The sequence below is a fragment of the Lissotriton vulgaris genome, unplaced genomic scaffold (assembly GCF_964263255.1).
Source record: "Lissotriton vulgaris unplaced genomic scaffold, aLisVul1.2 SCAFFOLD_2498, whole genome shotgun sequence".
In the NCBI taxonomy this organism is placed as follows: domain Eukaryota; kingdom Metazoa; phylum Chordata; class Amphibia; order Caudata; family Salamandridae; genus Lissotriton; species Lissotriton vulgaris.
The window spans coordinates 97,962-110,008 of NW_028240934.1; the positions used below are offsets into that span (position 1 = coordinate 97,962).

Here is a 12,047-nt window from a genome sequence, read left to right on the forward strand (position 1 = left end):
ACCAGATCAGGGGAATTTTAAAGTTGCAAACAAATGGAACAACAATTAAACAATGTACACAGAAGACAATCAACTTCTACCATGCTAACGGGATGGAATGAGCAAAACACTACATTTCAGAGATCACACAAATTGGCAGATGTGTGGCAAGAAGCACATTACTGTAGCAATTTAATCAACATGGATTCTTTATTCCCAATGAACATAGTTTATTCTAACCTGTAGGATCAGTGAACAGATAGAAAATAGAATGCATGTTGGGCCTGAAAACGCTCCACATGCCACTTTTAACAACTTTCAGCTAATTATTATCTTGTTGTCATGTTTGTAGGCTTGTAGTGCATCCTTAATTTTCATTGATCCAGATCTTTAATGTAGACATATAGATATATAAAAGATAAGCATTTAAAAGTAGGATATACATAAACATTTCATAATTAAACATGGATATAGAAATGTAAATTATATTAAAAAAACACATTATGGAGTACTTAAATTTGAAACTCCCCCATCTGAATACTAAAATTAGCTCTTAACCCAGAAAAAATGAATAACAATAACATTAAAAACAAATGAACAACTAACAAGGGACATACATATCATAATAAGCACAATAGTAGTATATATTACTGTAGTAATGAAAACTATATTGAATACAATAATATTAGAACATTGGAATGTTGGGAGCTCCATTGCAGACAATGGAGTGCTCCCAGCTTCTACGGGCCGGTAAAGGCCCGCCGAGCAACATTCCAATGTTCTACAAAGGCTTCTCGAAGTTCGAGGGTATTTATGTAGCTACGGCGGGCTATAAGGCTATAATGTACTACATGTGTAACATTGATATTTTTTAGATTTTGTCACTTTAATAAACCCCCTTGAGGTTTATGTATTCACAATATTATATTATAACAATCGTTACACATTGAATCCTTCAGCTGGGCACTCTGAAGATGTGATTTTCCTGAAGAAGGATGCCTATGCAATTTGTCTTACACTTCCCTAAGTATCTCAATAAGCCTTTCAACATCATCTACATTATAATCTGATGACAAAACCCATATCTACATCTGAGTACTCTTGGAGGATATGTTCTTTTAGTGCAACAGTCCAATACATTCTTCCAAGACACCCACACCTTGCAGATTACCCATGACCGTCACATTCTGAGAGAACAACTTCTTCTATGCCTCACCAAACCCCTCTTTTTTTTGTTACAAATTATTAGCTATGGGGAAATTCAGATACGTCTAAAAGGGCCAACCCTCATCTGATTCACAATTATCATCTTTCCTTATTTTTGACAGCTTTTGATTAAAAAAACCTCTTGATATTGCTCTCTAATTAGAGCTCGATATAACTTGAAATAAATCTTGAATTCCCAGCCTGTCTACTTCTGTAGAAATACAAGAAGCTCCTACAAGTGCCACCAAACAGGGTTTGTCATCTTGCATTCCCAGCCCTAAATATCCAAATGCTGTAAAAATACAAAAGTACTAGTGAAACACCTAACATTATGTCAGCTATACTTGCTCCCAGTTGATAACACTGGCAAAAATGGGTACTATCCTATGCCGATATATCAAACTTCTTCTGTCTTCCCAAACTAAGATGGCCATATTCGATCATGCATTTTGCAGCAAGAATAAAAACACCTTTGTGAGATGGAAAAAAGGACAAACTAAAATCTTGTCTCATTATAGAGAGTAAAATCTTGTGTCTCATTATATCGGAGTCCTTTGTTTCTCTTATAGAGATATTCTTAGCATTGTGTTGCAGCTGTGGAATGTGATAAATGTGACCATAAAATAGTGCCTGGGTATTGACTTAAAATCAATTGATTTGTTGACGATTCTGTGGTAGTAATTTCTATGTGCAGGTAAATGTCCGTAGATTCAGATTCTATGGAATTGGATGGCATTTGTAGTTGTGGATGGCAATTTTGTGCATCTAACTAAAAGGCAAATAACATAAACACTTTAATCTGCAAGTTCAACTGGATACCTAAAAAAGTGAAGGATTGTAAAACTATTGCGCATCGTAAAAAGTTATTTTGCTGGAAAATGTTGTTAATTATGCTCATTCTTCATGAGAACATTGTAGAATAGCTATATTGCTTTGAAAGTAGCATTGCCATCTTTGTCCGATGTATTCAGCTATCAAGGAAGCAAATTACAAGTTCATAATATTCATTTATCATACTCTGGACTCTGAATGTGGGAATACTGATATATGAGCGTTTCTGCTGGTCTGTTTCTAAATCACATATTTGTGAGGGTATTGCAGCAATTTCCATTAGCTGGGATATCGGAATTGCTAAACAAGGAACAATATGAACTACTTGCCATAACACCTATTGTAACAGCTTTTAAACAGTTTAAAAAATGATTACTTTGCAAATAGTTATGAATCAAGGACACACTGGAGAATAGTATAAAATAATAAAAAAAAGACGTAAAGAATGGATTCCTAACTGCTAAAATATCACGCATTGCTGTTTTAAGGATTTCAGGATTGAAAATTGCAAGTAAATGTAAAGCTACTGAATGATTAAGGTAGATGCTTTTAGGCCTGTAGTACCTGTTCTCTGGACCGCACTGACAAGACAATCTTCACCTTGAGAAGAATCACCCAGCATGCACCCTGGAACCTCATATAAGAAACTGATAATGTCTTTAAATTGAAACTCTTTTCTGAAGACTTCCAGATCAATATCATGTCTCAGCATAATAAGCGTCTTTAGATCCCGAACTTTCAAGCCAACAGAAAGTGGGCTCACCATATCCCGTATGAAGGTGAAGATTTCATTGAGCTCTGTGAACACAAATAAAAGACACATCTGTACATTGTCTTGATAACAAATAAATCTCTTATGGATAGTTATTGAATTCTGATTTTAGCAAATTTTTTCTATTTAGTATAGGACTGATTCAAACTGAAAAACAATTCTGAAATTGACATCAAAGGAAAGAATACATTATCACATTGATGTGATTACAACGAAATAGTCACACAATCCAAACACATTTAATAACAGACAAAAAAAACAACAAGAGTTGAACATAACTAGTGAGGAAAAGTGGAAGAAATATTCTTTTACTGATGAGTAAATCTTAAAAGCTTCATAAGGCGCTGAGGGCTTGGGTAACAGCTAGGAATGCAAGTGGGCATTCACAAGATCCTAGGGTGGAGACTGGGGAGCCACATCTGCAGCAGGATGTGATTTTGGCTACAGACTTGCCTTGTGGGCAGGTGGCCCTCAGGGCAGGCAGTAGTGTCTCGTCAAGGAGTTTGTCTCCAGAGGAGCTGGAAGCCAGACAATTGAATGTAGAAATGAGTGAGCATGCAAGTTAAGCAATGAGTGATTAGAAGGCGAGAGTGTACTTTAGAGGGAGAATGAACAGATAAGCAAGTGAGTAAATCAGTGAATGGGCGAGTAAGCAAGTGAGTCGGTGAGCAAATATTAAGGCATGTGAAGTAGCACATAGGGGATCGGAGGAGGAAGTGATCAACAGTGCGGCAGTGTGAATGAAGGATTGTACAAGTGAGTGAGGAAGCCAGTAAGGGAATGGCCAAATCAGTAAGCACATGAGAGTATGTTGTGAATAAATGTGCAAATGAATGAGAAAGTGAATGAAGCAATGAGTGAATGATCATGTGACAACTAAGAGATTGAACTGGTGATTGAGAAAATTAACAAGTGAGCCGTTGACTAAGCAACTAATTGAACAACAAGTTGAGTGTGTTGCCGGAGAAGAGGCGTTGAGTGATTGAAAAGCTCTCTGATAAGACTAATGAGTAAATGAGTATGATTGAAGAAGGTTTCAATGTGCGGGAAGCACAGAAATGGGTGGATATGTCTCCTGTGTGATACATCCACTTAATGCTGTGTTTGAAGCTGAGCAGAGAGAAATATCCCTTTCTCCTTCATGGCCTCTCACGTCTACTGAGCAGTCTTGTAGGAGGACACTCTCTGCCTCAAAATAGAGTCAACCTCTCTTGGCAGATCAAAGTGAAGTACCCAGGTTTGAGGTCCTGGACTAGGCAAGGGGAGTTATCGGTGGATACTGTTACTTTGGAGTAGAGAAAGTTTATGTCACCACTTGGGGTGGAGACACTGTAAGAGAGACTTTGGAACACTAGCTGGAGGATTCTGCCTAATTTTTATACTAAGGTCTCAGACAGTAAGTTTTTATTCAGAATGGTTTAGACAAGGCCTTCCTCAGGAGGTGGGGTGGAGCTGAAAATCTATCAGGTGAAATACAGAAAAGGGCACAAAGATAAGGGAAGTTGGCCCAACTCACTACCTGTTAATCTCTGGGGGTAGTCCTTCTGGAGAATAATAGGCCATGAAAGGGTAGAGGCAAACTTCCTAACTTCAGCAGGGCTCTCTGTCTCATTTTCCAAATGTCAGCAGTCTGAGCCACCACAAGGAACCCTGCAGCGCTATGTAGGGAGTCCTGCAATTCACTACGCTGTCTGGGCTCTCCGTCCATGCTTCTATCTTGGGTACCAATGCAATGTCGTAAATACAAAATCGATGCGAGTGTGACTATGGCCATCTGTGTCACACACAATCTATACATGCATTCTCTACACACTCTAAATGGTGCACACATGCAGCTTCGATACGCCACATAGGTGGGTAAAGGACCAACTTCCAAGGGACTGGGAGACTATTTAAAGAAATCAAGGGAGACCGACCGATAGGTCAGTCTCCCTAGCAATCGAAAGCTAAAAAAGACCTGGCCAGTTTCTGAAATCATATTCCCACCACCAATATCTGTTCTCTGTAACCCAGTAAACTGACAATAAGCAGGTTTATCCAAATGAGGGTGCACATGATAATCTGCAGCTTGGTATGGCTAGTTAGAAACAGGTGCGCTTCAGATCCATGCAAGGTACTGTTGTCCGTTCCAACAATATGCTCGCCATGTTCCATCATCCTCTAATTTTTGGCATTGTTGGACCTGGCCCTTTTGAACTGGCCCATTCGGTCTGAGGATCTGCCTACATCGATGACCAGCAACACAAAGCTTCAGTGAATCTGACTATTTGTCCTGCAACGACCACCAGTGACAACCGGCAACAAAAGAGAAGCAGTTCATGCTACACCAAAGACAGCCAGTGGGGACCGCCAGCGCGAGGCTCCAGCAACAACTATCTGAGAAGTTCGACTGGATCTTTGCAATACAGCGATGACCATCCATGATTCCAGGCTTGCTCTTCGTGCTACAGTGAGGACCATCCATGTCACTCTCCTTGCTCCTTGTGGACTCCTCCACCAGAAACAGAACTCTTCTCAATGGACTTGAGAAGGTATCTTTCTGTGGAACTAACCTGGTCCCTGTCTGTGGACTGCGCTTCATCGAGGTCTACCTGAATGTGTGACTTCCTTACGGTCTAGCATGATCAGATGACCTTGAGTGGCACTGTATAAATGTATACACTGTTAAACCTAGCAACCTTGGCATGGTGTCCCCTGACATTTTACCATATGAACTCCTGTTTTGCTGGGGATTCTGGGCACTTTACAACTGCTAACTAGTGCTAAGGTGCATATGCTCTGTATTCAAAACATGGAACAGTGACTTAACCATAATTGGCATATTACATTTACTGATACGTCCCCAGTAAAGTCCCTTATGTGCTCTGGGCCTGAATATTAAATGCTACTAGTGGGCTTTCAACCCTTTTAACATGTCTCAGACCAGCCAATGCAAAGCCTGTGTGTGCAGTTTTAAAATGCCATTTTGACCTACAAGTTAACCTATTTGCCAAGCCCAAACCTTCCCTTTCATTACATATAAGTCATCCCTAAGGTCGGCCCCAGCCAGCCCTATGGGCAGGGTGCAGGGTGCTTACAAGGTAGAACATGTTTACTTTGAGTTTTCCATGTCCTGGTAGTGAAAAAGTGTTAAGTAGATTCTTCACTATGTCAAGGCCTATCTCTCCCATATGTTAACATTGGGATTGCCTTAAAACTTCTTTCAGTGTAATTTCCAATTGGGAAAAGATAAATATGTGGGGGCTTATTTACAAGCCCCTAGCGTCGCAGATGTGTCACTGTTTCCCATATAAAAAGTGGTGCACCAGCGGTGCAAGGGGCTTGTAAATAAGCCCCTTGGCTTTTAATGTCGCTTGACTCACAATTTAAAATCACAACTTATGGTGAAGTAGGATTTTAAATTGTAAGTTTGCAAATAAAACTTTGGAAAGTTGACATTCTCTTATTTTAACCATTCTTTGCCTCTGCCTGTCTCTGAATACTAGTATCAGACGGGTGACAGCTGGGATTTGTGCATTCCTTCCAGACAGACACATACAAAGGAAGCTGGGATGTGACATTTGCATCCTGATGGTCCATCACCAGTCCGATGGGGTGTCCTGAGGTTGATTGGGAGGATGGAGATGACACTTGCACCTGAAGTGGAGTGGGGAAGTGTGGCTCAATGGTTAGAGCGGCAGACCTTGATGCAGAGTGCTGGCCAGGGGCCAGGGTTCGATTCCCGCCTCGGCGGGATCGGGCTTAAATTCCTCTGACTGGATATTCTCGCCTCAGTGCTGAATCTAAGCATGGGCCCCACGCTGCAACTCTGGGCAATAGCTTGCTTAGTCTCCACAACGGCCCCCGATACACAAGGGATGCCTGGTTTCACCATGGGATGCCCAGGAGTGGACACCTCACAAGGAAAAGCCAGGAGGGGTTCCCTTGTGGTAGGAGTACAAGCGCCGGGATACTTACGGGTGACTGTTCGCGCTATACAAATACAACACATTTACATTTACATATGGCTGTGCTTGTCCCCACTCAAAGAGCTCTATACCCCCCTGTTGTGAGTCTCAAAGCAGGCAGGAAAGACAGCGACCTTGTAATCTTCAAAGGCCGCTTTGAAGTCTCCACCACTTCAAAGGCACAACTAGGTATAAGTGCTGGACCTCTGATACCATCAAATCAGAAATTTGCTGGAACCAAGGAGCTGCTGTGCTGTAGGAGGGACTACAACTCTGTTAATTATGTTGCTGTGTTGGCCTGCTGCCTCCTGATTGCGGTGCTGTAGGAGGGACTGCCACTTTGCAACCTGCTTAGCTGTGCTGGCCTGCTGCCTCTTGCCTGGGAGTGAGAAGAACTGGACCTGTTCGCTACATCCTTGAATCCAAGTATCTCCACTGACTTGCTGGCTTGCTCCATATTCTTGAAGTCTCGGGCATCAAACACTTGTTCTGCTTCAGCTGCTGGGCTCTGTTAACTGTGAGTCCTGCCCTGCCAAGAGGTGTCAATCCAGTCCTAGGTATTGAAAGTGGGCTGTGCAGATGTTTTCCTGCAAAAAGTGGCGCATTGACAAGATGACGCCGATTGGAACTGACGAAGTGTCCTTTGATGCAGTGCTGATCCGAGGACATCCTTGCCCAGATTCATGACCACACAGGTTTCGAATGCGAGGTACGACAATGACACAACACCAATCTGAAGACATCACTTCGAGGTTCGATACAGTGCCAATCCGTAGACCTCCCTGCGATGCTCAACGAAGATGCAGCACCTGCATCGTAAGGGATTCAACAATGAATGAAAACCTGCGAGGCTCGACGACGACCTATCGGACAGACTGCGTGAATCAGAACCGACACATCGAGACTTCGATGCCGACTCTTGCTACATCCAAGGAACTTTTTCAGCGGGCTCTGTATGACTCTTGTAGCCAGCTTACCCTCCACCGCTGTCTTCTTGAACTTTGGTTTTATGCTGGTATAGCGTGAACTTGATAAAGCAGGGTTTTAGCTAAAATAAAACCTGCTTGGATTGAATCCTCAGTAACATTTACTAACGGTGTGCAGTGAAAATTATGCATTTGAATGCCTAACAGGAGGGAAATTGCTACTGCACAAGCGCGTACTCAAGAAATAAAAGAAGACTGCAAATGCTTCTTGACTAACAAAAATAGAAAAGGACTAATGCTGCTTTTGTGCACGTTATTAATGTCTGCTAAAGAATAGGGACTAATTAATAACATGGGTTGCGTAGGGATAAATGCACCATTAGTTTGGTGCGTAGAGAAAAAGCATTACAAGTGAGTAATACTTCCTGTGTTTGTTTTCCGTAGAAAATGAGAAGTGAAGGGGAAGATGGATTAAGACTCTGTCCTTTGAATCCTGAATGCCTGCCAAGATTTGAATGAAAGAACAATGCAACAAACAGAGGGAAGCTTCCTCTGCAGAGAGGCGCTCAGCGTTAAAGATAAACAAAATCTGTTACAATTGCTCGAGTAGAGGAAGAGAAAAGTGACAGTGGCTCGAATTTGTATTTCCTGGGGTGGGAGTTTATGTCATTGAATAAATAAAACAATGGGACATTTAGTAAGGGGATGTGCTGAGAGTGGTGTGACTATACACCCCCTTCCTTAACCAGTCAAATGTGAAGAAATCCTTCAGCTAGATACATGTGTGGGTTGGACATTTGAGTTTTAGGGTATAATTGAGGTGCATGGTGGGAGGAGTTGGAAGACTGAATTGTGAGACTTCTGGGAGATCATCGCCGTCATCGGTTTTGCTGTCCTGTTCCTGTTAGTTGATTCCTGACTTAATCTTTGCCTCTTCAAATCTTCTTGAGGGGCCTTGCTGCTCTCATGGCCAGAGTGTGGTATTTCTTTATTTCCTAATTGGGTTAGTATAGCGTGAAAATCTAAATTTGCATATTAATTTGTAAATGCATTTTGCTTCTGAATCTTTTGTCTCTTCCCCTATCCACTCCTTATGTATTTTTCATTTAAATAAGTTTGACATTTTCCCTTCTAATGTTGTTTGCCTTGTGACGATCTGTGATTTGTACTGTATGTTGGTACTAAAGAGCATTTATTTCACATTATCAAGATAAACATTATACATTAACAAATAAGTCTGTCCTTATTAGAAATGTTTCATTTCAGAGTATTGATTTGCCAAATGTAATCAACTATATAAAGATTGCATTGCCAAATTTGGTATACTAGTAATGAGAGTAGTAGATGAGAAGTGGTAAGTTGGTATCGTTTTGAAAATACACTAATCCTGCGTGAAGGGACTTTGGCCCCCATTAGGATGGCGTGCGGACTTTGCCCGCCATCCCATCGTGGAAAGGACCGCCCGCCAAAAGGGCGGGTGTCCCGTGGGGGGAATTAGGATGCGCCAGCCACAGTGGCGGGCACATCCTGTATTTTTAACATTGCGGCGGCACCCCCCGCCGCAATGTTAAAAATACATGTTGTGCATTTCAAAGCACAACGTGACAGGCACCGCGCGGTGCCTGCCATGTTGTCCTTTGAAATGCAGGGGGTACCATAGGTACCCCCATGTGCACCCCCAACCCCCCCGGAGTCCTTCGGGGCCCGCAACGGGCCCCCAATGTAGACTCCGCATGCCTGCCTCCACGGAAAGGCATTGGTAAATGCCCATCCAAATATGGCTGGCGGTGTCTGATAGACACCGCCACCATATAAACCCTTTTCCGCCCGGTCGCAAGGCGACCAGGGCGGAAAAGTGGTGGGCAGTCTTTCCGTCCGCTGCGGACCCCCCAGCCATGCTAATATGGCCGGGGGTCATTCCGGCACGGATGGCGGGCAGATCGCCCCCGCCAGGCCGGCGGTGGCTACCGCCGGCCTGGCGGGGGTGATCCGCCTGCCATCCTAAAGGGGGCCTTTGGTGGGTAATGGAAATTGGGCCTTGTCATTTGAAAAGTTATTAGTCCCGGATCGCTGGATCAGGTTTGGTAGCAGAATTTGATGGTTATATTGATTATTTTGACAAATTATGGATTGATTTATTGATATTGAGACTTTGGATTACTAATATGAACAGTTAGTGTCTTTGTTTTATGTAGTCTGGAAGTATGGGTACGGAGTTGCCCAAGATCCTGGATGTTTATTTAAGGTAGTAATAGTGTGGAGAAATATTCCACTGGAAGTTCATTGTCTGTTGTTGTAATATCGAACAGTGAAAGGCTGTTGATGCTATTTTAGGGATATATTCTGTTGTAAGGAGAGTGGATGAAATAGTGGAAAGTCCACTTCCGAAACTCTGGCCTAATCCCCAGAGGAGTACCTAGACCTCTTTTCTAAAAAATTTCCTCTTCCGAAACTTTGGCCTTATCTCCAGAGGAGTACCAAGTCCTCTTTTCACTTGTTTGAGAGGAGAGTGACGCTGGTCGTTATTTTACTGGAAGTAAAAGGAATTTATTGGAGTAATTGAACTATCATTTTATTAGTAAAGCAGACAAAGGCAGTATTTTCTAATAAGAAAAACTTTATTTTACAACAACGTAATATTTTTGCAAAAGGAGGGTCAGTTGTAGGAATTATCCTGACATCACAAAAGCTGCACTGGCATTGGTCAGAATAGCAGGTGTGTATTGTGCAGTGATTGGTTGATTAGTGTGAGCCGGGTTGGCATTGGACAAGCTTGAATTCATAGAATAAGTGGAATTACGAAAGTATTTCATTGGTTTTCCAAAATAGTTAGCGAAGAAAAAAGAGTGTTGAAAATTGAGTTGAAAATTGAGTTGATTAAAGTGATTCAGGATTTCTTTAAAAAGGATAAACCGATTGTGATTAGTGAGTGAATTCCTCTACCTCCTCCAAGATCGCGTGCTTCTTTTATGATGGTAGAGAGTGTGTATCATACATGTACATGGTTGGAGAACTGGGTAAAATATACGGAGGGCTATGGATTGTAGCTTTCCCAGAGATTGGTACATTTGATGTGAAAATATTGGAGAATTTGAGGAGATGAATGAATTCCTTGAAACCAAATCCTAGACCTATGCAGTATCAGGCGCTTGAAGAATGGGAGCATGAAGGGTACAGAAGGGTGAGAGACAGGAATGGATTGAAGTACAAAAATATGATGAGATGGTTTTCAGAGGCTAAGTGGGATGCTCAAATGAAGAGATGGAGGAGAGATGTAATTCTGGATGGAATATATCCAGTAATGGTTGCTGAGGAGCAGGCTTGTGGAAAATGTAAAGAGAAAAATAATAATATAGAAACTTCAGAATTAGATATGGATCTAAGTAAAATTGATGACGAATTACTAAAAGAGTTGTTACTGAAAATAACTCCCTGTATCAGGAGAGCCCGAACAGAATTATTCCAAGTGCACCACTAATTGAAATAGAAGCTCCCCAAGAGATTGAGATGCTTAATAGAGCAAAGGAAGAATTGACTCCGTACAGTCACACAGCATACAAGGACGCCGTCCGCAACCACCACCACCTCATCAGGTCTGCCAAGAAGGCTTCCTCGACAACAACGCACACGACAGCAAGGAGCTCTTCAACATTGGGATGGAACTCTCCAACCCCAGCTCCAACACCAACGACATCCCGCCGTCGCAAGCCTTGTGCGACTCCCTCGCCACCTTCTTCCACCACAAGATAGCATACATCCACAACATCTTCAACACCCAGGCAGCCCCAACAGACAGCAACATAGCAGACCCTCCGCACACCATCGACCACGTCCCCTTGCTAGCCTGGACCAGCGGGAGCGTTGATGACACCATCAAGACCATGAGTACAATCCACTCTGGCTCATCGTCAGACCCATTCCCGCACCACGTCTTCAACAATGCAAGCAGCTCCATTGCACCCCACCTACGCAATGTCATCAATCTTTCCCTTGAGACTGCGACCTTCCCAGAGAGCTGGAAACACTCCGAGATCAACGCCTTACTCAAAAAACCCAAGGCAGACCCAAGAGATCTCAAGAAATTCCGACCCATCTCTCTGCTCCCCTTCCTGGCCAAGGTCATCGAGAAAATCGTTTACAGACAGCTGACCCAATACCTCGAATAGAACAGAATCCTAGACCCTTCCCAGTCAGGGTTCCGCAGCAACCACAGCACCGAGACCACCCTCATCGCCGTCACTGATGACATCAGGACCCTGCTAGACAACGGGAAGACTGCAGCACTCACCCTCCTGGACCTCTCTGCCGCCCTCGACACCGTCTGCCACCGCACACTACGCGCACGCCTCCACGCCGCAGGGATCTAAGACAAGGCTCTGGAATGGA

General features: G+C 42.9%; 1 protein-coding gene across 1 annotated transcript in view; it reads right to left on the reverse strand.

Moving 5' to 3' along the window:
- The window catches only part of LOC147672479 (uncharacterized), a 234,907-nt gene that overhangs the window by 94,730 nt on the left and 128,130 nt on the right, over positions 1-12,047 (reverse strand). The window contains exon 3 of the mRNA XM_086948008.1: positions 2,581-2,814. Coding sequence (XP_086804134.1) covers positions 2,581-2,814 — 234 coding nt within the window. The remainder of the gene's footprint in view (positions 1-2,580; positions 2,815-12,047) is intronic.